General features: G+C 50.4%; 10 protein-coding genes across 10 annotated transcripts; 6 read left to right on the top strand and 4 right to left on the bottom strand.

Annotated features, from left to right (window-relative positions):
• The first annotated feature begins 652 nt into the window (after positions 1-652).
• ASPSYDRAFT_950102 (putative bifunctional fatty acid transporter/acyl-CoA synthetase (FAT1)) lies at positions 653-2,993 on the top strand. Its single transcript, XM_040853061.1, has 4 exons — positions 653-1,000; positions 1,059-1,214; positions 1,277-2,570; positions 2,631-2,993. The coding sequence occupies exons 1-4, from the start codon at positions 715-717 to the stop codon at positions 2,800-2,802; spliced, it is 1,908 nt and encodes a 635-aa protein (XP_040702290.1). The 5' UTR covers positions 653-714; the 3' UTR covers positions 2,803-2,993.
• A 190-nt stretch (positions 2,994-3,183) lies between these two features.
• Positions 3,184-5,507, top strand: ASPSYDRAFT_1176317 (MFS transporter; the record flags this gene model as incomplete). Its single annotated transcript, XM_040840310.1, has 5 exons — positions 3,184-3,353; positions 3,402-3,436; positions 3,509-4,264; positions 4,327-4,451; positions 4,538-5,507. 5 exons carry the CDS (start codon positions 3,184-3,186, stop codon positions 5,063-5,065), a joined length of 1,614 nt encoding a protein of 537 aa, XP_040702289.1. The 3' UTR covers positions 5,066-5,507.
• Positions 5,252-7,039, bottom strand: ASPSYDRAFT_948837 (KRR1 small subunit processome component). Its single transcript, XM_040853040.1, has 3 exons — positions 6,766-7,039; positions 6,425-6,697; positions 5,252-6,360 (listed from the first exon to the last, which is right to left on the bottom strand). The coding sequence occupies exons 1-3, from the start codon at positions 6,823-6,825 to the stop codon at positions 5,614-5,616; spliced, it is 1,080 nt and encodes a 359-aa protein (XP_040702288.1). The 5' UTR covers positions 6,826-7,039; the 3' UTR covers positions 5,252-5,613.
• Positions 7,040-8,685: 1,646 nt separating this feature from the next.
• On the bottom strand, positions 8,686-10,070 carry ASPSYDRAFT_89227 (class I SAM-dependent methyltransferase; the record flags this gene model as incomplete). Its single annotated transcript, XM_040852133.1, has 7 exons — positions 8,686-8,867; positions 8,930-9,189; positions 9,255-9,355; positions 9,537-9,602; positions 9,668-9,829; positions 9,884-10,004; positions 10,066-10,070. 7 exons carry the CDS (start codon positions 10,068-10,070, stop codon positions 8,686-8,688), a joined length of 897 nt encoding a protein of 298 aa, XP_040702287.1.
• Positions 10,071-13,148: 3,078 nt separating this feature from the next.
• ASPSYDRAFT_152223 (gamma-tubulin-complex subunit SPC97) lies at positions 13,149-15,816 on the bottom strand (the record flags this gene model as incomplete). Its single annotated transcript, XM_040842169.1, has 3 exons — positions 13,149-13,367; positions 13,429-15,413; positions 15,468-15,816. 3 exons carry the CDS (start codon positions 15,814-15,816, stop codon positions 13,149-13,151), a joined length of 2,553 nt encoding a protein of 850 aa, XP_040702286.1.
• Positions 15,817-15,905: 89 nt separating this feature from the next.
• ASPSYDRAFT_44828 (uncharacterized protein) lies at positions 15,906-16,355 on the top strand. The gene is made up of 2 exons (XM_040846914.1): positions 15,906-16,219; positions 16,278-16,355. Exon 1 carries the CDS (start codon positions 15,940-15,942, stop codon positions 16,186-16,188), a length of 249 nt encoding a protein of 82 aa, XP_040702285.1. The 5' UTR covers positions 15,906-15,939; the 3' UTR covers positions 16,189-16,219; positions 16,278-16,355.
• pup2 (proteasome core particle subunit alpha 5) lies at positions 16,195-17,303 on the top strand (the record flags this gene model as incomplete). Its single annotated transcript, XM_040844844.1, has 5 exons — positions 16,195-16,219; positions 16,278-16,290; positions 16,357-16,435; positions 16,554-16,897; positions 17,024-17,303. 5 exons carry the CDS (start codon positions 16,195-16,197, stop codon positions 17,301-17,303), a joined length of 741 nt encoding a protein of 246 aa, XP_040702284.1.
• A 170-nt stretch (positions 17,304-17,473) lies between these two features.
• ASPSYDRAFT_44825 (25S rRNA (adenine645-N1)-methyltransferase) lies at positions 17,474-19,413 on the bottom strand. Its single transcript, XM_040846913.1, has one exon. It carries the CDS (start codon positions 19,067-19,069, stop codon positions 17,567-17,569), a length of 1,503 nt encoding a protein of 500 aa, XP_040702283.1. The 5' UTR covers positions 19,070-19,413; the 3' UTR covers positions 17,474-17,566.
• A 275-nt stretch (positions 19,414-19,688) lies between these two features.
• Positions 19,689-22,910, top strand: ASPSYDRAFT_151735 (putative C6 finger domain protein; the record flags this gene model as incomplete). The annotated part of the gene is made up of 3 exons (XM_040842124.1): positions 19,689-19,839; positions 19,904-20,469; positions 20,532-22,910. The coding sequence occupies 3 exons, from the start codon at positions 19,689-19,691 to the stop codon at positions 22,908-22,910; spliced, it is 3,096 nt and encodes a 1,031-aa protein (XP_040702282.1).
• A 447-nt stretch (positions 22,911-23,357) lies between these two features.
• On the top strand, positions 23,358-25,502 carry ASPSYDRAFT_948141 (uncharacterized protein). The gene is made up of 4 exons (XM_040853030.1): positions 23,358-24,383; positions 24,436-24,526; positions 24,584-25,030; positions 25,082-25,502. Exons 1-4 carry the CDS (start codon positions 23,805-23,807, stop codon positions 25,126-25,128), a joined length of 1,164 nt encoding a protein of 387 aa, XP_040702281.1. The 5' UTR covers positions 23,358-23,804; the 3' UTR covers positions 25,129-25,502.

The raw sequence follows: 25,502 nt of genomic DNA, 5'->3' as shown, positions 1-25,502 counted from the left end.
TTTTGGGGCCGAGGCTGTCGGTGTGGGTCTTCTTGGTGACAGCCCTGAGCCGTCGTGGAAGAAGCGATCTACAACTTGACAGCCGGAGTAGACTTTATCAACAACGGTTGTTCAACACTTGGACTGACCAAAATACACCACGATGCGGCAACTTGTGGACTTCGGTTTGTGCTCTGTAGCGGCAGGGTTGGCACCAAAATATACAGGATTGCGGAGAATTGCGGGGGGCGTCACGGCTTTAGTATCCGAAACAGGAGTTGGGTCAAGGAGTGGTCAGGACTCGCTCCCACTAGCACCCTTGGTCTTGGAGATGGAGATGGAGATGGGTCGAACGGCGCAAACCTCCACTGGAGTCTCGAGCACTCCGTCCCGTCCTCTGGTCTTCGGATCTGACGCGGTGCTGCACTACCGTCTACCTCCCCGCCGACGCCTAGGCTGTGCTTGTTCCTGTTGGCGGCAAATCCGCCACTATCAGTTCCCGACCCCAGAGTCCGTCCTGGATTTCCAGGCCTGGCTGCGTCAGAATAAACAGCTTTCGGCTGCTTTCCTCCACGCTGGGCCCTCTGGGTTTATAATAAAAGACGGAGGGTGCCGCCCAATAATCTGTGCGCAGTTGATACCTTGTTTTTCTTTTCTTTTCTTTTCTTTTTTTTTTTTTTTGTTAAAGTTTTCCCTACCTTAGAGTCTGTTTACGCCTACGTACAGAGCGCTGCCATGGATATTCTATCTGAAATCGGTGCGCCCACTGTGGCTGCCGCATCGGCCCTCTCAGTTGCGGCCGCTGCTTACTTGAATGCCAAATTATCTATCTCTACAGATCTCAGCGCCATCCGCGGTGATCGAGCTTGGAGTAAACGGCTGGTTCACCGCATGTCGCAGCTAGGCGATACTGTCACCATATACGGCATGCTCCATCGGGTGGTGGAAATAGAAGGACATGGCTCAGCCGAAGCACTTTGGTTTGAAGGGAAATCGTGGACCTACTCAGAATTGAAAGACCGTATGCTTTTTTCTTCGTATTTGGAACAGTTAAGCATACCTTACTAACTTGTACATAGTTGTGGACCGATTAGCCGCCCTTCTCTATGAGCGAGATATTCACTCAGGGGACTTTGTCGCTGTCTTCGCTACCAATTCACCAGAGATGATTGTCATTCTCTATGCTCTTTCTAAACTAGGAGCCACTGCTGCTCTCATCAACATTAATCTACGAGGTATGAATGCACTTTACTTTTATCACCAGACCAAGACTTGCTAATTTATTCCGATCAACTAGACGACACTTTCATGCATTGTCTCAACGTTTCGGGCTCCAAGTTTCTTATTTCTACACCCGATCTATCAGAATTTGTATGCTCGGACTTGCCTCATCTGTCGTTCAATATGTCATCCTTTGACGGGGTCTCTGCTGTGTCTGAGCTTGTCACGACCTCGCAATTACAACAATACTCACCGTCAACATTGACAGCCGCGAAAAGATCACCTAGTGACCTCACAGCACTTATATATACCTCTGGTACAACTGGGAAGCCCAAGGCATGCGCTGTGCGCAATATGATGGCCGTGGTCACATCGAACCCTCTCTCAATAGATGTCAACAATCCCTCCAGATACTTTCCCGTGCGGACATACTGCTCTCTCCCACTTTTCCACGGCACAGCCTATTTCACAGGGTTGTGCTACTCGGTGGGCAACGCAGGAACCCTATGTATCCGCCGCAAATTCTCCGCTTCCAAATTCTGGAAAGATGTTCACGACTCAAGAGCCACCCGAATCCTATATATTGGGGAGTTGTGCAGATACCTCATGGCGACCCCTCCCTCCCCATATGACCAAGACCACTCCTGCATTGTCGCTGCTGGAAACGGGTTGCGAGGTGACATTTGGGAGCGCTTCCGTCAGAGATTCAACGTTCCCGAAGTCCGCGAGTTCTACCGCTCAACCGAAGGCATCGCGAAGTACGACAACTTTGGCTTCGGAGCTTGGGGCGCTGGGAAGGTTGGGTTTGCAGGCCCAATCAAGCGTATGCTCGAGGATGACACGATTCTCGTGAAGTATGATGCCGACACGGAAATGCCCTACCGAGATCCCAGCACTGGATTCTGCGTTAGGGCTAGGATTGGGGAGGAAGGAGAGGCGATCGGCCGTGTGAGGAACCGCGGCCTGCTTACCGAGTATCTGCAGAATGAGGAGGCCACGGAGAAAAAGCTTCTTCGAGACGTGTTTGAGAAGGGAGACCTTTTCCAACGCACCGGTGATTTGCTCGTCCAAGACTTTGACGGTTGGGTGAGGTTCCAAGACCGGGTTGGAGACACCTTCCGGTGGAAGGGCGAGAACGTCAGTGCAGGAGAAATCAGAGACCATATCTCTACTATCCCCGGGGTTCATGACGCCGTTGTTTACGGCGTAAGACTGAACGCATATGATGGACAGGCAGGTGCCGCAGGTATTACTCTTGAAGACCACTCAGAGGGCTCGTCCAGTGAATTTATGGCCAGGCTTCATGCGGAGCTGAAGAAGAAGGGTGTGCCATCATATGCTTTTCCCCGGCTTGTCCGATTGACCGAGAAGTGAGTTTTTCCACTTAAGAGTAATGGTATGTGTTTTTGTCTAACTATCCGTCACAATAGGGTTGCAACCGGAGTAACGTTCAAGCAAGCCAAGGGCGAGTTGACGAAGAAGGGCTGGGACCCTCTTGGTGACTGGAACGGCGATAAGCTATTCTGGCTGAACGGCACGACATATGAGAAACTGACCGAGCCGAGTTGGAAGTCGATTGAAAGCGGGGCTGCTAAGCTGTAATAGATAGACTCCACTGTATATAATGTGTCACCTACTTCATAGATCTTTCTATACAACTAAATTCCCAGAGCCAATCAAGCACTCCACTCGCAGTGCACGAAGCATCGCCCCGCACAACTTAACAGAGCAGGTTTCCAGCCCGTCAGGATCGGCAGCAGCGTTACATGGCCCGACTGACATTCGCAGTTCCCCCACTCCCCAGGCCTCTAAAACTCGCGCTTTAGTAAACCCCGCGATGGCGTTCCCGGCCTAGTTCTATCGCTTCCAATCTTACCGGGAGGGGTCAAATCTGGCGTGGCGGGATTCCGAAATCTCTGCTCTCCTTTGTCTTAACACGCTGACAAAGACCTCTCCGGTTTGGCTATCCAGTGTGCAATCAGTATGGCTGCCCCGGTGTCTCGCGATGGGGTTGGGAAGCTCCAAGACCCAGTCGTCCAGTCTATACCCGACACCGAGATTGGAACACATGTCAATGTCGAGCAGCCCACGGCCCCTGACCAGTTCGAGGAGAGCTACCGCACCACCCGCTCAGAAATCTGGGCTTACTATGCGTGCGTGCTATTTGAATCTCACCGGACTCCTTGCTGAACCCAGGCTAGTTATTACATTGGGAACAACGGGCTGTCACTCTTTAGTAAGTCTCCAGACAAGACCTTGGCGAAAGCTTAGCCAGCACCGAGTATTATAGTATTGACTAACGGTTCAGATTTTGCACCCACTGCTTTCCAAAACCTACTGTATCAGGCCGCAGGCGATGAGGGACTTTTGCTGTTCGCTGGCAAGCAGCGATCCATTGAAAGTATTGTACTCCTCTGCAACGGGATCTCCTTCGCTATCCAGGTCGTCGTCTTCCTCATTATCGGAAGCTTCGCCGACTTTGGGACCTGGCGGCCGAATATCCTGATCGGCCTGTCAATTATTGCGTACGGCATCGGCTTTGGCTGGTTGGGCGTGCACGACCCTGAGAAATGGCACGTCGCGATTGGGCTATACATGGTCGGGCTGATTGCCTACCAGACAACCCTAACATTCTGGACAGCTGCGTTCCCAGGCCTCGCGCGCAATACCCCAGAGATGAAGGCCAAAGCAGATGAATACCAATCCGGACATATCTCGCGAGAGGAGTACGACTTTGCTGACACGATGAAGCGCAGCCAGTTGGCCAACATTGCTTTCTACGTGCAATCTGTTGCGGAGGTCTTTATCCTCGCCATCATCGTTGGTATTATGTTCGGCCTGCGCGTCGATGATAGCGAGCAGAACAATAACTGGGGTCTGAGCGTGCTTATTGCGTTTGCTACCGGTGTTTGGCTTCTTGTTTCGCTCCCTTGGTTCTTTCTTGAAAAACGACGGCCCGGCCAGGATACAATGGGTCGGAGTATCGTGGTTGCTGGGTTTCAGCAACTATACATTGCCGTGCAGCAGATTTGGAAGCTGAAGCAAAGTTTGTTGTACTTGGTTGGTGAGTTTGACGCCGGTCCGTTATCATCATTTGCAAGTTGTACTAATCCAGGGCGACAACAGGGTACTTCCTCCTCGGCGACTCTCTCAACACAACTGTCACTGTGATTGCAACCTTGCAAAACAGTATAGTAGCCTACAACACGCTCCAGCTAACCTACTTATTAATAGTGGGTATAGCAGCGCAGGTAAGCTAGGCCCTACCAAGGATCCTTTTCTTTTCTTTTTTTCCTTTCTTTTCCTTTCTTTTCAATACGCTAAACCAACAACCCAGGCAATCGGCATCTACGCCTTCTGGACAATCCAAAAACGTTTCTCCTTGAGCCCCAAAACAATGTTCAACGCCGTCGCCGTCGCCATAATCCTGCTCGACGGCTGGGGCATGATCGGCATCTGGACGCAGCGCTTCGGCTTCCACAATAGCTGGGAAGTCTGGCTCTACCAAGCCTTCTACGGACTTTTCGTCTGCCCCTGGTACAGCTACAGCCAGATCATGATCTCAGAGGTAACGCCACGCGGACACGAGTTCCTGTTCTTCTCGCTGTTCAGCATTATCGGCAAAACGAGCAGTTTCATTGGTCCGCTAGTCTCGAGTGCTATTATCGATGCCTCACCGAGCCACAATGCCAACACACCGTTTTATTTTTTGTTTGGATTGAGTGTGCTTAGTTTTGCGGGCCTTGGGGGATGGTTGGATTTGGCTAAGAGTAGGGTTGAACAGGAGGCGTTTTTGAGGGAGAAGCTGAGGAGGCAGACGGAGACGGAGACGGAGACGGAGACTGAATCTGAGGTGGATGTGTAGTGGGACGGCTGGAGCAATGTACTTGCATTTTGCTGGAGGTTATTTCTGTTTGTCTACCTGTTTTGCTTCTTATTTACTGCTGCGTTATATTAGAGGGCGAGCAAACGCATGACTCTAGATGGATATTTTGCTAGATTACCTACCTACTATAGCTCTATGAATTGGCAACCGTTCAAAGGTTTGAAATAGTTGCCGTATTTGGAATCGTTCTTTGAAACGTCTTTTTGAGGGTTCGAGGGATGCTGGTAAGGCGAGGAAACTAAAAAGCGCGTGATGGCTTTTTCATATATACTTCTGCATGGCCCAATAAGTGAGGGGATACTAGAATCTGTCATAATATATTGATCCTAGATCTGCTAGAAGGTGTGGTTTTGATATTTCTTTTGGTAGAAGAGAAAACGCCAGCCCATGCCATGCCTCAGCGCCGATTATTGGTGTATACATCAGAAGGGGTCTAGCGAAAACAAGAAAGAGAACAGTGTAGCAAGCCAGGAAGACAAACGATAATGGGGCGTGAACAAGCATCATGGATCCAGGATTATGTTGATTCATTCTTCGTCCGATCCGTCCTTCTTCGACTTGCTCTTCTTCTTCTTCTTTTCCTTCTTTTCGGACCCATCGACCTCTGGCTCTACCTCCGAGTCTCTCTTCCGCTTCTTCTTCTTTTCTTTCTTTTCCTTCTTCGCTCGCTCTGCCTCTTCCAACTCTTCGGGCGCCACGAACGCCTTCTCCCGCTCCTTCATCTTCTCCTCGCGCTTTATCCGTTGCTTCTCCATGACTTCTTCCTTTTGAGCGCGGTCCTTGGCCTCCTTGGACAAGAAGTACTCTCCAGACTCGATCTGCATATCTACCTTGCTCTTTTCCGGCGCCGGAGGGAAAGGCGTGTATACCTTCTTCGTCTTGTCGGTGACCTTGAATGGAGTGCGACGCTTGGAAAGTGTGCGCTTCTTGAAGTTGGGGAGGAATCGATCCCACGATTCGCCGGCTAGAGTGGGGTCCTTGGCAAGTTCTCGTTTGATCATGAGTTCTTTGATGTGGTAGATTGGATGAATGTTCGCCATGCAGTCGTCAATAATTCTTCGCACCTCTTTTAGACCTTTGAAGGGGCCCATCGCGGCCACAGTGTTTCCTTGGACTAGGATGTAGGTGCCTGTTAGCAGTTCGAGGGCCTTGAGCGTTGAGCCCTGAGGACCGAGGATACGTTGGCGGCGCTTGACGAAGCGTTCTTTGTTGCGGACTTGGTTTCTAATTTTGATGACATCGCATGCGACACCGTCTTCGAGAATTTTCAGAGCCTGCAGCCGAGGTACACTGTTAGCTTGCGGGCCATGTAATGACTTGATGATGAGGGTGGCTCACCTGTTGAACGGGTACACTCCGCGATAAAAGTTTGATTAAATCCCGAGCCTTAAGGATCGCTGCCGGGTCGAAGGTCTTTCGGGTCGTCTTCACGGTCATGCTACCCTCCACCAAATCGAGTGTGCAGGCAATTCCATTCTTCTCCAATGCTCTTGTTACAACAGGCCATGCTTCCTTCAAGTAAACCTCGCGGTATTTGGGGAATAACGTGGCGAACGACGATTCCTCGGCGAAACTACCAGCGGCGTTGTCTTCGGCTTTAAAGGCTTCGATCTAGCAAAGCAAGTACAGATTAATAAACATGGACGCAAAATGACAAAAATATTCAGTGGAGAGCTTACCTTCCATTTGTCAATATCGTCTGTGTCCCATGGCTTCTCCTTGTTGTTTGTGGAAGGCATTTTTGGTGTGCTTCTGTTGGTGAAGATAAACCGCAAGATGGTGAACGATGCGAAATTCTTTTGATGGCGGAAACATTTTTGGCTCCACTCCGCTCGGCCAGCCACTTACTACAGTAGGACTTTATGCCTTATATTTCAGGTATAAATAAGGCAGCAACAGTATTACACCATCCAAGCGATCGAGATTTCCGCCGTAGGCGCTTAAGCGCTCGATCTTTCTAGCGCGAGAAGTGCTATTTCCTGCGTTATGCGTCACCCCCCTTTGCTTTGCTTTTCCCACCTTCATTTGTTCCATGTTCTAGACTACGCCGAGCGAACTGCGGAGCAAGATCGACCAAGCCCAGAGCTCGCCGCCCCTGGAATGCACCGGCGGTCCGTTAGTGTTGGAACTTATCCCTGGTGATAAGTCGATAAATAGTATCCGTATATTCAGGAGAGGGCCCAGCCTGACCCCTTTTCTATCATGACTCTCTTCTCAGGAGCTTCAAAAAGACTATTGGTCTGGACTGTAGTCGGACCAAACTCTTGTCCCTGAGAAGTTGGGCTGCAAAACATCGGGTATCTATTTCTCGACCTTGATTTTCGGCGAGCTCGCCGAACTGAAACGGTGATTCGAATCATGTAGATGGGCTTCGCCCTGATCATCAAGTATGTATTGTGAAGCTTGCGCTTTTACTAGTAGGTTTTGGATTGGGTCTGGGTTCGGGGTGGGAGCGTTCATTGTCCTGAAGGGAAGCCTCGCATCGCTGAATGGGATTTGGTTAAATAGCTTTGGGCAAACTTTGTCCGCCAGCGCATCTTTCAGACTGTAGAAATCGGATAAAGCTTGTGGGGATGTACACAGCTGATATCAGGATGACTAAAGAGCATCGAGTTGGTGCCAGTGATCAAAGGGGAGACTGTTGGCGCATAGAATCTGGGAATAGCGAGCCAGGTGCCAAATAGATTTTAAAAAGGCAAAGAGGGGAGTGTCAATACAAACCGCGTACATGTACAGCGGGAGAGGAATGAAGTTGAAGTGCCCTCTGAGTGGTTGATGATGTAGTGTGAGCAAGTAAGGTAAGGTTCGTCTCGTCCGCACCCGAGACCAGCCTTGGTCCTCTTGTCACTTCCTCCATCTCTCTTCCATTTATTCATTCTCTCTTCATCCCCTCGCTCATTCCACCCATATTGCCATTCTTCTTCTCTATTTGGGGCGATGGCCATAGGCGACCCTTCAAGGTCTTGGTTTTGGCCTTCTCCATAGCCTTCAAATCATTTTTCCCTGATGGTGTCCCATAACCGCCGCCGATCCCACCAGTAAGGGTCGTGAATCCGACAACTAAAAGATCTCTGAATAATTGGCGGTGACGGGACTGTAATAGAAGCGTGTTTTCGTTCAACTTGAACCAAAGGTCCTCCACACCTAGGCCTTGCGTTTTTGGGAGCTGAAGATGAGCTTGGGATTACTCGCAATAGACACTTATCAGGGGCCGACCCTGACAGTTAAGGGCACTCTAACGCCACACTTGCAACGCTGGGCGCTACCGCTGTATGTTTCGCGGGTATTTGTCTTTTTGGTTTGACGAACAGGGATCTTTATCGTTTGGAATGGTGTTCATTCAACTGATCACTTTTGAGCTGAACTTCTTAGGCCACTAATTTGCGCTGCAATTTTTATTCGACCTGGCTTTTGAGACGAAACTTGACACTTTTACTCCGAATAGCCAAAGATAGCACAAAAGCTGGACACCATGTGAAGCCTTCCTGGCCTCCCATCCAGGCAAAGACAACTGCCCTGTCGGTCAACGCCGAGGCTTTCGACCGATACAAACATACCTAGGCAATCAGTTTGATGTAACTCCACTCCGGGCGACGAACCTACAGTGGGAAGTAAGCTTTTAAACGAGGATCACTCGCTTCTCTCTGAGCTTCAGATAGCATATCTCGGTATTGCGGCTGAGGCATATGGAGACATCGAGTCATCGGATACAACGACAGGGAAGCAAGGAGTCTAGTGGTATTCTCACTATTCATAGCCCCTATGTCTTGGTTTGTGGAATCTGGTACATACTGTCAGTATAATTCCCTGACATGGAAATTCAAGCACCATTGGGTCACTTACTGTCAGGCCATGCGGAAAGAGGCAGAGGGATCATCTTTGCATCAACTTCCGTAAAACCTGATGCGGTCAAGAGAGTCTTCAAACGAGTCCCTACTCGAAGATCCTTGGCCCCTTCCATGGACCTCATGAGATTCAAGCTCCATTGCCTCAATGCATGGCCGTCACTGATAGAACCATTGTCTGACTGGACATTGAAGTATATTTCGACCATTTGTACCCATCCTCCAGGTTTCAGGACTCTATACCACCCATCCGTTAGTCTTGTACCGTCAACAATCTGTGGCTTCGCTGACAAAAACTAGACCTTTTGATGTCTCGAATATACGATGGCCATCGGGACCGATTGATGCCTCCTGCAAGAAGTCTCGAGTGGATAAGGTCGAAGTAATTCGTGGGAAAGGTGAAAGGCCGGTTTAAATCATCCACCTGTTAAGAAACACATCAGCATTCACTTGTCAGATCTTCCCACTGGATGAAAAGGGTCAGCCACGATTGGCTCGAAGGAAGGAATGGTCTCCAGGCACCCTTGCAACATACCTATTGCCGGGCAAATTTTCGAGCGTTGGTTTTTCTGTAAGCCGGTACGGATGAATGTAAGGCAACTTACCTGAAGCCAAAGGTTTTCGGGGGTATCGTCTGGATTCATGAACGGGTAAATGTCGACTCCAATAACCTTCCGAGAATCAAATGTCAGCTAATCTGGTGCCTAGAACATCATGATCGGGTAGGAATATGAACCTCGCAGTCTGGATTTTGTTCTGCAACGTCAATGGCCCATGACCCCGTACCATAACCACAGTCCAGAACTCTTCGCAAGCGAGTGATCGGTGGGAAGACAAGCCGATGGTCAAAAACCCTGGTGAAGATCCGGTGTTGAAGATCCAGTCGCTCCGCTTCATACTATTGATAATCAGCGATGGGACATAGAACCTGTGCACGGCAAACAAATCTTACATCGTCCACGGGTTCAAACGAGATCTTGTTGTCGATCGAATACTGCTGATAGTCCCGGCCTTGGATGGATATAGTGCGGAGGTATTCATCGTCTAGCTCTTCTGTTTGCGAATTCGGGCTCCTTCAGGGACAGAAAGTCAGAATCTCTCAGAAATGTGTGGTAAGGCTCCAGAAATGGGTACGTCATTATTGTCTATTAAATGGTTGGGCTAATTGCTGATTCTGCGATGCCTAGTGGGTTAGTTCGAAGAAAGAGAGGAAGACTTCATAGTAAGGTGGGATGTTGAAATTATACCTTGTGGCGGGTGACGCGCGAACTTAGTGTGGTTCGAGTCTTTGTTGAAGCGATCGATGTGGCAGAGCAATCCGTCGGCATGGGAGTACCGCTGGGCACGGGCAAATGGGCAGCGTTTTTTTCGCCCTTGAGATGGCCTGGTGGAGGATTCCTACATGAGTCTCCCCTTTTTTACCACCCACGTACGGAACGTACAGACGGGATGGGGCCTGACCTGTCTGGAGACTTTCTCGTGACGTTCTGGTGAGTCCACGGCGGGTACATAAAGCAGGGTATGTGGACGAGCTCGTCCGATTGAGACACAGGAAAGTTGCGGCGGATGCTCCATGACTTACGCTATCGCTTGCTGCCGCCGAACAGTGGCATTACTCTTTGCTCAGCTGAAATACATGTTTACTTCTTCAGGTATGAAGTGATTACATGCAGACAGTATTGCTAGGGCGGAGGGGTTGATGGTGCGCCCCGGAGTGGCACAGTCAACGCATCGCAATAATACAATGCGTGCCTCACCCCAAAGACCGCTATGGTTTGGCTCCGGGTCTTTGATAACCGGCCCTGGGTAATCAAGAAGTCGTCACGAAATCGTTTGCGTTCTATATTGACTTGCCTCTAGCCCAAATGTATCAGCCAGCCATGACCAATCTCCTGGCGCCGGGAACCTGCAGTCTCGCTGCATCCTCCCCGCGGCTGTCGGATGTTGAACGTGAGAATATTAGTCAACCTCAAGCAGACGAGGCCTCCACATAACCAGTCACGGGAGGATTCAACAGTGGAGATGCTAGCATTACACTGTTACAGTAATGCGATAACTTTTGGGAACATATGCACGTCAAGAAAGCGACCAGATCCCAAACAGGAATCTAAATGACGAACCGAGGACTAACCATGTAATCAACATGGCAAAAACGTAACCCGCATGTCCGGGAGGAGCAACGATTCGCAAAGAAAAGCTCCGAGGGCCAGTTGGAGCGGAAGGTCAAGTAGCGATTTATCGATTACGCAGGTGAGGCCTCTTAGGGCTTAGAAGGACCCTTGTGTCTATATTGTGGCTTGATCTTGCTGTCGTCCGTGTCTAACGAGCCGCGGGCATACTTAGACAACATATACTAAGATTGGCCGGAATTATTGTTGATTCTTCTGGCATCAAGAAGGATCCGCAACATCCAGAATCGACGGTGATAATCTCGCGAGAACGAGCCTTATGTTCAAATCAATGGGCAAAATGAGAATAATAATAACGAACTCGCATTATTCTCAGCGGTCCCATAGGGAGGCAAAATTCAGAAATCCGCCCTCCGAGGGGTGGTTTAACCTGCAGGATTTGTTGGATGCTTCTTCCTTTTCTTCCATCCCCTCCCACCAACGCAAGCTGCTCACCGCTCGTCCAAGACTTGCTCTTTGGCTTGGGGGTATGAAATAAGTCAAACTAAACGACCAGCCGGACGGGTTGCAAACCGAATTGAGAATAGCAGGGACGCGAACGAATATGCACCTGCTTTGGAAACTAGCCAATGACATCAGTGGCATTCTCTGCAGACCCTCATCACGAACAAGTTCAGCGACGGGTCATATTCTGTAACGGCTGTGGAGACCTCAAACGGGCCAATTTGCTGCGAGCATTTCTCATGCTTTCTCATCCAGAGGAATGGGCAAGGGACGAGAGTTTAATTTAACTGATTTGTAGGTTTGATTTGCTCCCTTCAAGTCAAATGAAGCGAAAATCAGGCAGTCGGCGGCCTGAACACGGTAACATGAGACGGGACCTTGGACAAGAAGCACGGAAAGCTGACGCTCTGATTCGAATTACTGCATGGAAGCGGGACACACTATCCTCGAATTGAGAAAGTGCGAAAACGACGGAGGGGCGTTCTCTTGGGCATATTTTCCATGTCAGTCATCGTGGGTTCATGCATGTGAAGTCTGAGTTTAACTGGCCCGATTTGATACAGAGTAAACCCAAGTCGTCGGGTCCCATACGGACGAGTTAGCATTGATATTGGACGAGGGTTTCTTGGTAGGGATTAGGGAACCCAGAGCCACGGTTCACCTTCGGGAAGCAGAGACCGGGTTTTGGGGGGGCACGGTTGGACCCGCGTCTACTTAGTGGGTGTGGCCCCGCGCCGAATTCCCTGCGGACTCCTTGGAGACCCAGAGCAGAGATTATACCTCCTGCCTATCATCCTGCCAGGCACAGCATCCCTCCGGTCTAAAGGAACAGTATTCTTGGAGTCACGGAATAAATAATACTATTTATCATCTATTATTGACGCTGGTAACTAAGCCCAAGGGTATTCCCATTCCGAACCTATCTAGTCAACCCATGCCGCCCACAGTAAAGCATACATACTCTTACTCGAACCTTGAACGCACTGTTAAAACATAACATGAAAATCCCGAGATCAAGAGATCAACATCGATCTTCATAGTAAACCTAGGCGCCTACCCGAATGAAGGTCATGGAAAAAGGGTTTGATATATGATGTGGTTACCTCGAGGAGAAGCGCCGAAATTAGCATACGAGAGTTTTCCTCGGTCACGTAAGGATGATTCGATGAAAGGGCCGGAGGCGCCTTGGGCCAAGTTCAAACATCTTTCTACACCGAGGACAGGCACGAGATAAGTCCCTGGTGCCCTGCAGGGTTACGTTCGGTTGGTGGATCAGCGCAGGGATAACTCGTGATACACGACGCTGCGGGATGAGTCACAAGTAAAGCCCGGAAATGCTCCTACGCAGGACCACGACGACAAAATAGGTTTGTCCTATCATGGAGCCTGCCGGCAGATTTCGGGTTGCCTCTGTTATTGACTCAGTCTTCCTTACTGATAGAGCTCAAGGCATGCGCTAGTTTCAGCAGCACGACACTCTCCGTTGCGGCGAAGTAATTTAAGCTGTGTATTATAAGTGTCAGTACAATGAGCGGCGAATTGGAGCTCGAAGTGCCCGGCTGGCAGGCTAGCAGAGTATATCACTCACCTGTCCATGAGAATCCGGAGGTGGCGATTGAAATGATCTTCATATCGCTTCAATGTGTCCTCAAGTTTTCCTATTCGAGTCGGGTCATAGCCTCGGCCGTCAGAGGTAGCAGGGTTTGAGCTTAGTTCTGGGTCGGCTGAAGTTAGAGCACGTCCTAGCGGTGACGAGGTCCACGACGCGAACATCGTGCAGCAGGTTAAGAGTTTTGAATGGATCTAGTTGGGACACGGACTGTCAGTAACAGAAGGGATTTCAATAAAACAAGGAAGGGCATACCTTGAGCAGCTTAGCTTGCGTCAACATGCATTCTTTAAGGCAGGTGTCTAGAAAATCCACATGGTCCTGCATAAGTTCATCAACAGTTCGGTTGACTTGCTTAGTACCGTTTACGGTTACTTCCGACCCGTCTGCGTCAGTACCGTTCATGCGATTCATGAGATTTTGCCAGTTGGGTTCAACTACTTCTGCAGTGCAAAAGTAGAGTAGTTGTTGGACAAAGACGAGCATTTTTGATCGGAGAATCCAGGCGCGTCTCTTCCACATTTCCAGCCGTCGGTCGGACGACCTATGGCGCCAGCCCATAGTTTTGCTCTGGTCCAGCCAGGCGGATGATAACATGGTTTCGAGATGGCGAAGTGATAGTAGGTGGCGGAAGATGAGCTGATATCTGAGTACTGTTTTGCGACTAATAACGAGGGATAGTGGAAACGGAACGGAATAATCGAGCTCAAGAGCATCAAAACCAACAATATCCTTGTCGTCGTCGCCGCCTGTTTGCGGAGCTTGGTACTTCTCCAATGCCGCCTCTGGGTTATCTTGGTCAATCCCAGAAACGCTAACAACTTGCATAAGCCATTTGGTAAGCCCAATCTTGTTCATCCGGACCTTGACGTCTTCTTTGAATGGATCTTGCGCGGCAATACTGCCTGGTTGACGCAGCACGAGATCAAGGAGCGATTGCAGCTTGCTTTCGTTAACGTTTTTAGCAGGTTTGCGGAGTTCGGATGTCCCAAGCTCGAGGAAATAAGAGAAAAAGTCGGACCGGTCGAGGAAAAAGTAGTGTTTAAGGGAGCGAAAGCGAGTGGTGAGAGAGTTCTTGGTCAATAGGAGGTTCAATAAGGAAGCATTTGCATAGGTATATGCGGCGTTCACGTTCTCTAGAAAGCGAGGGTCATCAAATGTTTTTGGAACATCCTTAACCGCCTTGCTAACGTCCACACCTCCACACTCCCGTACGACGTTTAAGTACTTCCCTGCTAAAAGAACCTTGTCTCGGACGCTATCGAGTTGCGGGGGCACTTCGTTGTCGCGGATAGTATAGCGCTTCTCCCAGTACTCGTCCGTGTAATCTTCTTCTAGCTTCTCTCGCTTAATCCACTTCTGCTCCTTAACGAGGAACTCTGCGTGGGGGTCCTTGATTCCTCCATGATGAAGCCACTCATTGAGCATTGTCATGTATGGCCTGCTAGATTCACGAAGGAGAGTTTCCAGGAGTGTCTTCGTGGCTGGATCGCCGGAAAAGGTTGACAGCCGCTCGGTCAGCAGCCGCAAGACATTTCCTCCTTTACATATCTTCTTGCTCGACATTGCACCAGGAATAAGATCACCCCCTTCTCTGAGTTGTTCAAGAATATTATCAACGTCATCGAAATCATCGATAGACTCGTCGAGGTCCTGATCCAATAGACCGTTCCGCCTGAGCAACTCTTGACCTAGAGAGTATAATTGAGATAGACATTGGCTAGTCGGCATTGTATGGAGATGGAGTATGTGTAGAGTGAAAGTTGGGTTGTTGAGTAGTTGCGATTCTAGCTGGGCGACGAGGATCAAATAGTCCTTCAATAGTTTTCGAATTGCGGCACATAGCGCGTGGCTCACTGCCCCGTACTCCGCGCGACTTTGGACTTCCACGAAAGCTTCAAGAGCACTGTAATGCGTCGCCATTCTCAACATGGACCGCGTTAGGTCTCTCAACGTTGGATCTAATCCAGACGGTAGCTGAAAGTCCGGCCCTGTTAAACGGATCTTTTCCGTAGTTGGGTCATACTGAGAGTGATACTGGATATATTGACCCTCGAATCCCATGAACACAAATAGAAGATCCTCCAGTATCGCCTTTTCTTGGGCATCGGCAGGCAGCTCGCGTAGCGGCGTCGGATGAAGGGACTGAGGTAGCGCAGAGGCAAGCGGAGGGGCCGATACACGAGTTGCTAACGGGGCAGTAGAGTAGGGCATCAGCGAGGCGTGCGGGTTCCACGGTGCTAGATAGCAAGAGTCAGTATCGCAAGGAGCCCAGATTTTGACGAGTAGCTCACCATCCGGGGTCTCCTTCTCCTTCTTCCGAACATCAGGACTAAGGTTGGTTGCCGTGTTCGGCCGTCTCGAGCGCGACTTGTCTCCATCTCCTCGATTTCCTGCGCTGGGCGACTCCCTCACTGGGTTCCTTGTTCGGGTTTGTAGCTTCTCCTTCGTCTGGACTACATGGCGTTCGGTTCGCTTTTCAGATGCGACGTGCTCCCGTGGAACTTTACTCTTCTGAGACGACGTGCTTCCGCGATGATCCATATTTTCGGCTTGTAATGGGGAAGCTGTGCCGCCGCGTAAACCGGGCTTTTCACCATCGCCGACGCGACTGGACGAAACGCGGGGTCGTGGTGGGTTCATGTGGCTGGTACGGCGGTCATTGATGGACATGGACCCCCGTGATGAAGATAACGAAACCGATTATGCATAGATAGGGGGTATCTGGCAGGGTTTTCGCACCGACGACAAGGTATTTACTTGATCATGGTGGTCTTGGGCCATCCCGTTGTTTGGTTGAAGCGGTGGGTGTGGTTTCTGCCTTGGTGCCTGAGATCTCCGCCAGGCACTTGCGACTTGCGTAGTCCATCATCTTCAGAGCTTCATCCAGAGCTCCAGCTTCCCTACATCCCCCCTATACCTCCATCTCCTGCACCTCGACGGCTAGTTTTGAACGTCATTTCGACCAATTTTCCCGCATACTCTTTATTTATATTCATTGTCCCTTTCAAATAACTCAAGATGTTCATCGCGCGATCGGAATACGGTAAGCTCCATCTGACCTCCCACTTGAAGCCCCGACGACCTAACGATTTTGCTCGCAGACCGTGGAATCAAGTATGATACCTTCTCCGTATAACTTCCGAGTCATTCTAGCGCCCGTTCTAAATTTGATTATTACAGCACCTTCTCCCCCGAAGGACGTTTATTCCAGGTTGAATACTCCCTCGAAGCTATCAAGCTCGGTTCGACCGCCATCGGTGTATGTCCCTCGTTCCTCCTAGCGTCTCTCGACATGATTTTGTACCCTCGACTATATAACGATATTTCCATATGTTATTTCGGCCATGGGAGGAACAGGAACGCTGACCGCCTAACAGGTAGCAACGTCCGAAGGTGTCATCCTGGGTGTTGAGAAGCGTGTCACATCTACCCTCCTTGAGGCGTCCTCCGTCGAAAAGATCGTCGAAATTGATCAGCATATCGGATGTGCCATGTCCGGCCTGCAGGCAGATGCCCGATCCTTAGTTGAACACGCCCGTGTTGAAACCCAGAACCATGCCTTCCACTACGCTGAGCCTCTACGGGTTGAGAGCTGCACCCAAGCAATCTGTGATTTGGCCCTGCGATTCGGAGAAACTGGAGATGATGAGGAGAGCGTCATGAGCAGACCCTTCGGTGTTGCTCTTCTAATTGCCGGTATTGACGAGGATGGTCCTCAGCTGTACGTTGCTCTCCGTTCCTACATGCTGATGGCTGCTTCTTTGCATTGCCAAGGCTATATTGCAATGTTGTTACATGCTTCCTGGGCCGAACATATCCATTAATCTGTTTTCTTGTTCTACTCTAGATATCACGCCGAACCTTCCGGTACATTCTACCGTTATGACGCAAAGGCCATCGGGTCCGGAAGCGAGGGAGCACAGGCAGAACTGCAGAACGAATACCACCGTTCCTTGACACTTGCCGAGGCGGAGACACTAGTTTTGAAGACACTGAAGCAGGTTATGGAGGAAAAGCTAGATGCGAAGAACGTCCAGCTGGCGAGCGTCACCAAGGAAAAGGGCTTCCGTATCTACAACGACGAGGAGATGGGACGTGCTGTGGCACAACTGGGTGGAAACCAATAAATACGGTTTGAATACAGAGTCTGCGATGGGCCAGTCATAATATTTGTGTGCTATAAATCGCAGGGCTATCTTTGACTCCATAGAAAAGAACAATGACCTCGTCTAATGACCTTGAAACGGCTACTTTCTCTTTGTTTATACGTAAGTTGCATATACTTGGGCATCGGACGTATGGATAGTTATATGCGACTTGTATTTTACTAAACGCTGGTATCATATACGATAACGATTTATACACAATTGTTGTCCGCCTGGTACACTAATCACCGGATTTTATAAACACATGGCTTTAGCACAGCCGCCTCCTCCTCCGGCGACATGCCACTATCCGCAGAAGCTGGCTTCTCAATGAACCTCTTCTTCCCAGGACCAGATGCAGCAGTAGCAGATGCATATTTGCCCTTCGTCGGAGCACCTTGCTTCACAAACTCCAGCTTCACGAACATCTTGTTCGACTTATCCACAGACTCAGACTTGAGAACAAAGCCTCGTGTCCTAAAAACTTCAATGAACGCAGAGATGTCAGTCTCGTCTTCTTGCGTAGGGCGTGCGTCTTCCGCATAGACGTCCGCATCGTCGACATCTGACCCTGCATCATCATCACCACCCTTCTTCTTTTTGAGCTTCTTCTTCTCAGCTTTGGTAAGTGTCCGTTTGGCACCGATTTGGGCCTTTTTGCGGACGACTTTGCCAAAACGGCTTTTTACCTCGCTGACCCAACATTCGCCTTTGCCGTCGCCGCGGAGGACTCGCCAGGCTTCCTCGACGAATGAAACCCAGTTAGTGCCCATCAAGCTAAGGCAGAAGATAGCGATGTCGACAGAGCCATCTTCGGTAGGTAGGTTGGAGATGTCGGCTTTGGTGATGGGTGAGTCTTTAGGGGCGTGGAGGTCAAAGCTGAGAAGCTTCAGGTTCAGTTTCTTAGCAGAAGGAATCAGAGCACGGTGGAGCTGCGCATCACCACAACCAAGATCGGCGATGGTACATGCACCGTTCGGTCGTCGCGGCAATTGAAGGGCCCGGGGTCGCTGATTTTGTTTGTTTCCCTTTTTCGGCGCGGATGAGACGGCTCCTCTAGTGCGGACAGCACTGATATACCCATCAACAGGGTTTGAAGGCCACGATTCTTTAACCTGGCGAGAGAAACCGGCATGGTACTCTTCGAAGAGTTCGGGGCTCGTGGTAAACAATTCGAGAGCCTTTGTGGACGGGGTGGTATAAAGGGTTTCGTTCAAGTGACGGAAACGGGAAGAAATCAGCTTTTGCCGCATGGCCTGCTGGAGAGGTGTGAGAGTAGCCTCTGTCTTTGGCGGAGCCGATGAAATGGGTTCAGCAGCAGCAGCAGTGTCTTCATTGGAAGTTGCTTGGGTTTCTTGTTCAGGATGTTGTTGGGCATCTTTGTTCTTATTTCTTCTCCTCCTCTTTGGACCCTTGCTCTCTTCAGAATCTTGCCCCACGGGTGCTGCTTCTGATCCTTCAGCTGCCTTTGAATTTAAATTCTGTTTCTTCTCCTCCTGCTTGCGCTTCCAGGGCTTCTCGGCCGGCGCAGGCTTGGCAGAATTGGGCTTTCCTGGCTTCGATCTTTCAATGTGACGGCGGTACATTTGGTCGACATTCTTCTTGGTGACCTGATCGTCCCGCTTGCGCTTCTTCAAGCCCGCATCGTTATTCGATTTCGGTGAATCGTTTGATTGAGTTTGAGCTTGCGGCGCACTCTGCGGTTTGAGAGCAGAGGCCGAAACAGACCAACCGGGTACCGCAAACATGGTTGTAGCCAATTCAACGCCTATATTCCTGAGAATGTATCGGCTGAAATGGGTCTAATATTCTGCGTCTTGGAAACAGACTCAGAGTGCGATCATCAATCGTCCGGAAATCTGCAAGAAATTTTTGGTGTTCGGCCGTAATTTCTGCCGGCATAGACAGGCGGTACCGGTGATCCCCCACCGCCTAATAGGTGATCAGTGATCACCATAGTACATAGGTATACCTTAGATTTTGCGTACTTCATTTTGTGGACTCGATAACGGTGGAAAAGTACTGAAAATCCTCTACCTTCTCATATGTGTCCGTATGAATTGTGCGTTAGGCCTCCCAGAAGCTTGAGTCCTGCGCAGAGGCAGAGAGTCTGAAAAATGATCCTCGCCGTCGATCTTTGCAGGAGTTCTGGAACGTGATAGGCCAGACCCAATCAACTGCCATCTGTGGCTCGAACTGGCTCGTGCGCCCCGAACAAACAACGGACATCCAGTTCGTTCTCCCCGCAATTCCATCCACTGCCCATCTCCACGGAGTTGTTATCTGCTGCCTATACTCTACTCACTTCGGGTCTCCTGTAGTCTCTGGTTATGGAATCCATCCTCCAGGGGTACCCGCTCTTTTGATATGGAGAATGTGAATCCCATCAACGAAATCCCGCCAGGTACAGAACCGAGACCTGAACCGACAGCGGCCGACGGATCCCACAGGAATGCGTCAACGCAGCAGCTGGCTGTTGCCAAGGTCTCGAAGAAGCGCACCAAAACTGGATGCTTGAGTACGTTCATCGATGGATAGAACGTCTGCCTGGTTGAATAAATTCATTGACTAGACGTAATCAGCTTGCCGACAACGCCGCATCAAATGCGGCGAAGAAAAGCCCATATGCAAAAATTGCACCAAGTCGAAACGCGAGTGTAAAGGCTATGCCCAACGATTGATATTCAAGAACCCTTTGGGTGTTCCTGGGATCCCGAACTCCCTTCCACCACAGCCCGTTCCTCCGTCCACCAAATATGAGGGCGAAATCGATTTCCAACTAACATCGGCTGGTACCCATGGGCCGATGCTGGCCCCGAAACTTCCTGTGGTCCCTGGTTCAGAACATAGACCACTAACACAACCTTCTACTAGTAGCTTTTCCCAGAACTTTCATGTTGCTGATGCTGCCTTCTCGAAACAATTCAGCGTCCCGGCTCAGACCCTGCTGCCAGATACACCATCGACCTACAAACCTGCAAATCAATCAGCTGGGTTAGATCAACTTACATCAGAACCATCAAATTACGCTTCAAATGACTACTCTCACTATCCCGCCAACGACCGCGGGCCCCCTCAGCATGAGAGCGAGATCTGGAATACCCAAGGGCCGGTGGGCTCAATGACATCGTCCCAGAACCTTCAGAATGTATTTATAAAGCTCACCCTCATTTTGGTCGTTTTTTTCTACAAAACTGATCGTATTGATAGGTTCTTGACCCGGCTCCAGCGCCTCAACATGAGGCATTGTATGCACATCAATCCTCCGAACATCAAGGAAGTGCCCTGCATAGCCAATTTCTTTCGCCTGTGTCACCATTGTCGCCATTTGATTATATCGAGGAGGATGATGATGATTATTACGATGTTGAATCTGACGAGGAAGCGCAAGACCAAGTGGCCATGCAAGACTTCAACCAGTTGAATATGGTTATGGCTTCTGCGAATCGGGATGTAGGACGAGCCCGTCTTTTTACTACGTATTTGGACGAAACCAACGTGTTGGCTTCTTATCAACCGACCTTCGGGTCCTCTCCCTTAAACAACCCAAAGACAGCACGAATCTTCCTTCACTTTATACATGCCACCGGTCCAGCATTATCGGTTTTCGAGCGCCATGGGACTGATCAATCTACCATGCTTGGGGCACCAGTTCCAATGGCGCAACAGGGTCTGTGGACGTATACGCTTCCTCTCAAAGCATTTCAGCACCAGGCATTGCAGCAGGCTATTCTAGCCTTGGGAGGCCTACATATTGCGTATTTACAGGATGCCCCATCCACGGCCTCGCTCAAACATTATCAGTATGCGCTAAGAAGAGTTGGCAAAGCGGTCGGCCTTCCTATGCAACGGAAGCAGTTAGGAACACTGGCGGCCACGCTGCTTCTTGCTTACTATGAAGTAATGACAGCTGATCATTTCAAGTGGAACAATCACCTTGCAGGTTCTGCCCAATTAATCCGTGAGATAGATTTTGCTAGCATAACCCGCGATCTACGCGCGCAACGACGCCGTCGGTGGCTTGAGCGAAGCAATACTAACAGCCTGTTCGAGGAGATATATATGTTCAGCAACTCGGCGTTTAGTGATGATCCCTTTGCTGAATTAGAGATGGGTATAAATGAGAATATCATAGGAAATTTTCTAGGGCGAGCAGTCAATTACGACCAATTCGGACAGGTTGAGGAGGAGGGCAGCCAGTCCCGAAAGCGATCCTTTACCCGAAAAGACATTGAAACCTTCCGCGTCCAAACCGACCTATACTGGTGGTTTTGCAAGCAAGATTGGATGCAAAGTCTCATCAGTGCCGGTCCATTATTTTTGCCATTTGCACAATGGGGACAATGTCCTCCGCGTGCGGGCTTGGGACTAAAGAACGATCTTTATGGCTCTGCTGACCACTTGCACATACTCATGGGTCGACTTGCGGACTTTGCGGTACGAGATAGGAAAAGGAAGGTAAATGCAGCCAAAGCCACTGGATCAGAATGGAAACCGGATGCTAGGTTTGGACGGTTCATGGCTCGATTCGCGCCTCGTCCTGCAAATACAGGGCAGGCGCCGCATAATGCTCCATCTTGTCCTCCAGGCGGCCCCGCTGGAGCATCTCAAACTGGTGGCTTTGGTCCACCCCCTGGTGCAGACTCAAGGAAAGGGTCTCAAGAGTCTCATAGAAATATGAGCTCTAATAATTCGGCTAATGCCTCTTCTGGGTCCTCTCCGAAAGCTCCTCCTATGTATGGCATGGTCCCTTCAAGCGGGCCTAGGCAATTACCTGCTGCTTTCGCAACCACGTCAGATAGGCGTGACTCGCATCAGCACAATGATGAAGATGGCGACATGTCCTACGATGAGGCCGAAAACGAGTGGGAGAGCATATTAGCCGCGTTTGAGCTGTTTGCCCAGTCACTTGGTCCCGACTTCTTGCCTCTAGCTGCCGATATGACCATGCCAATATACTCCCCATTCGGTCTCGCCATTCAATTCCACACACTCAATATGGCTAGCCTAATGGGATTCTATTATACAGGGCGTCTCGCTTTGCTTCGACTACACCCAGCGATGCCTCCCGCGATGTACGTAGCGGCTGGGTACGCAGCCAGTACAACTGCAGGTTTGGCTCAAACCATTGGGAGGATTGCGGCAGGCATATATGGCGCACAAAACGGCCGTGGCGGGATTGAAGGGTTCAGCCCGTCGGTGGGTTCCTGTTTGATTGAAACAACTGTACCCCTTTTCTTTGCAGGTGTTCAGTATATGGCACCTGATCAACGTGACTGGACCATCACTGTCCTGGGTGATATTGCCCGTCTGACTGGGTGGAAGACTGCGAGTGCGATCGCTCGAGGGTGTGAGAGAGCGTGGATGGCCGCTGCACAACAAGGACGTGGTCCCCCATACGAACGTCGAGAAGGGAATAGCGTCCCGCAGCCGCCGGCCTGGAGGTATACAGGTTCTGTTCCAAACACCGAGAGGAGATTTATCACTATAAACAAGCTCCCTCCCACATGGGCAATGGGAATCCTGAGTATAGATGACCTTGATTACGAACAAAACGAAAAGGACCGTGTACAGGCTGCCCACATCTAATTCCAGGACATTCAGGACTGCGGCGCTAAGTCTGCAAATATTCAAGACATCTATATATAAGGCATCTACAAATGATAACACATTTTGATTTACTTGGTATACCATTCATTTGCTCCTATGCTGGCGATACGCGAACAACGCCAGCTCGGGCCGTTGCGCCCAATCACATAATGAGGACTTCCCCAGAAAGCCAATTTAGTTTAAGCGCAAGGGCCAGCGCTTTCGATGGAGCGAAATTAACTGGGCGAGTTGCGCCCAAGTTTCAGGTACCAGTGAGCCTAGTGAAGATCGCAACGGCGAGAGGCAAGGCGTGCATAGACCACCGCTTTGGGCCGCGTCTGCGCAGGCCCGGCCAATGTACAGCGGATGGCGCTGCTGCAGCCTGTGGGCCTACGGAGTCCTCCGCATGCTGTCAGTTCGAGACAGGAGGGGCATGCAAGCCAGGCACAGTGTTCTATACACTTTTTTTATGACTAGGAACACTGGCAAACAGGAAACGAACGAGGCGCAGAGAGAAACAGCAGTAGAAAGGGAAATATTACCATACTAGCTGTATGATGGTTACGCCTATATTTAGGACGCAGTGAAGACGATCCCCAGACTCAAACGGACGTCATCGCTCAGCAATTATAAAGCACTAGGCAGCGCTTCAGCCTTTTTTTTGCTCCTCAGCTCTTAATTACTTTTTTTTTCCATCCTCAGGCGCCATTGAAATCCTCCCTGTTCTATTACAGAGAATATATCTTGCATACACGACTCGATATCTCCTCTCTTTGTCCCTCTCATCCGCGGTTCTTTTACCCCACCACACCAAACTGCTGCCTGCGGTTCCTGTCACCCGCCAGCGTCACCCACGGTACGCCCACGCCGACTCCCTCTGGGTCACCCGATACTATGGGCCGGTTCTCTGAATCCCTCTCGTCCATGTTGGACGGTGACTCCGACTACCATCCTCGTGAGTCGCGCGGCCGCCATCACTCCCGTGGAGCTGCGGTTCTCGACCGACCACTACCGCGCCGCTTTGAAGACGAGGTCCGCTGGGATTCTCGCCTCCAAGACCCGGATCGCTATGGCCCTCCTGCCCGAATGCCGAGCCGGCATTACGATGATGACCACATTGCCCATAGAGGCGCACTGGTCCGCCGCGAGCGCCGTCATGCTGAAAGTCCCCCTCCCCGACCGAGGCTGCTCCGACGACAGTCCTCGCTGGATACCTTCGATCGCGTGCCCTCCCGCAAGATAGATGAGTACTACCGTGGTTATCTTCCAAGAGCCCCGCCCAGTCCGCCTCCCCTCCGCCGTGCACCGCTCCGAGAAGGGTACGAAGCCATTCGAATTCCAGAGCGGGAGCCTAGGTACCGAGAGAAAGTAGAGGAGGCGAAGCCGTATCCGCGCAAAGGAAAGACACGCATGCCAGAGAAACTCGTCCATCCTCGCGCAATCCGTGAGTTCGGCTATCCTTACGAAGAAGAGGTACGACCCAGCGAGGACCAGATTCGCTATTCTCGGTACTGACTATTGTTAGGGTGACCTAGTCATTATCCAGCTAGCTCTCTCAAAAGATCAAATTGATGCTGTCATTGAGAGAAGCCGCGAGATCAGGCGTCAGGCTGAAGGTGCTAACCACGTGCCGCCAATTATCCACTAAACGTACGGGCTGACCCTGATTTTAGCGATCCCTATAAGAGCGCGGTCACCCGTCCGAGCGGCATCTAGACGCAGAAGATCTGAGCGAGTCTTGATGGACACCTATTCGCCCAGTCCCAGAGCCAGCGAGACTCTGATAGTCGAGCCGTCGCCCGATCGATACCTCTCGCCTTCTCCCCGTGGGTACGATTATTCCACATCTACGACGAGAAGAACAGTCTCACGTTCACGTTCAATTTCTATCCAACCACGCCGTCGCCGCCACTCGTCGCCACCGCGCATGTTGTTAGAACGCCGCTCCGAGCGCTCTGACAATCCCAGTCACAATGCCTTGGTCATACGTCCGCGGGATAGTGATAGTGATCTTGACGACTATGCCATTGACCATTACAGACCACCATTTGACCCAAGCACTGCGTTATATGGTGATGGCGACCAGGAGGAGGTTTTGGAAGTCCAACGCGATCGCAGAGGTATGCGCAAAAGGATCCGCAGTGAAGCACTATAGCTGACGTATGCACTAGGGCCGTCCTCTCGAACTGTCCGTCGCATGCTTGCAACGATGACTTAGCGCTAGTGCCGGGTGCACTTCTAGTTTGTTGACGACTTTCCTATGATTTGCGTTTTANTGACTTTGTGGATGATCTCGGGTTTGATTCAGGGGTTTGTCTTGTTGGTCTTCAGGATGGAACATGATACAATGAATGGGAGTATGTGGGATACCAGGTTATGATAATTGTGCTCTTCTCTATTTCTCTGTTCATATTCAAGCACGATTTACTTTTCATGGCGGCCATACATTTCTTTTATATCGTACTTAGTAGCTGTCAAACTGTCACGTGCGCACGTACCACCCCTTACCTACACCCTGCATGTGAAACAGTGGCAGTGGCGGTGCAAGGCGGTGCGGGAGGCCTCGACTCGCTCAAGTGTCCACTCTCCGTC

This window comes from Aspergillus sydowii, assembly GCF_001890705.1.
Source record: "Aspergillus sydowii CBS 593.65 unplaced genomic scaffold ASPSYscaffold_5, whole genome shotgun sequence".
Lineage (NCBI taxonomy): Eukaryota > Fungi > Ascomycota > Eurotiomycetes > Eurotiales > Aspergillaceae > Aspergillus > Aspergillus sydowii.
This window is presented reverse-complemented; position numbering and strand designations above follow the sequence as displayed.

Excerpts from the sequence above, each read along its gene's own strand:
- ASPSYDRAFT_950102 (XM_040853061.1), top strand. The coding sequence starts at position 715 with ATGGATATTCTATCTGAAATCGGTGCGCCCACTGTGGCTGCCGCATCG. Across the intron at positions 1,001-1,058 it reads CTACTCAGAATTGAAAGACC|TTGTGGACCGATTAGCCGCC; the intron begins GTATGCTTTTTT and ends ACTTGTACATAG. Across the intron at positions 1,215-1,276 it reads CATCAACATTAATCTACGAG|ACGACACTTTCATGCATTGT; the intron begins GTATGAATGCAC and ends CCGATCAACTAG.
- ASPSYDRAFT_948837 (XM_040853040.1), bottom strand. The coding sequence starts at position 6,825 with ATGCCTTCCACAAACAACAAGGAGAAGCCATGGGACACAGACGATATT. Across the intron at positions 6,698-6,765 it reads ACGATATTGACAAATGGAAG|ATCGAAGCCTTTAAAGCCGA; the intron begins GTAAGCTCTCCA and ends TTGCTTTGCTAG. Across the intron at positions 6,361-6,424 it reads GGAGTGTACCCGTTCAACAG|GCTCTGAAAATTCTCGAAGA; the intron begins GTGAGCCACCCT and ends CCTCGGCTGCAG.
- ASPSYDRAFT_44828 (XM_040846914.1), top strand. The coding sequence starts at position 15,940 with ATGGTGGTCTTGGGCCATCCCGTTGTTTGGTTGAAGCGGTGGGTGTGG.
- ASPSYDRAFT_44825 (XM_040846913.1), bottom strand. The coding sequence starts at position 19,069 with ATGTTTGCGGTACCCGGTTGGTCTGTTTCGGCCTCTGCTCTCAAACCG.
- ASPSYDRAFT_948141 (XM_040853030.1), top strand. The coding sequence starts at position 23,805 with ATGGGCCGGTTCTCTGAATCCCTCTCGTCCATGTTGGACGGTGACTCC. Across the intron at positions 24,527-24,583 it reads GATCAGGCGTCAGGCTGAAG|CGATCCCTATAAGAGCGCGG; the intron begins GTGCTAACCACG and ends CCCTGATTTTAG. Across the intron at positions 25,031-25,081 it reads AGTCCAACGCGATCGCAGAG|GGCCGTCCTCTCGAACTGTC; the intron begins GTATGCGCAAAA and ends CGTATGCACTAG.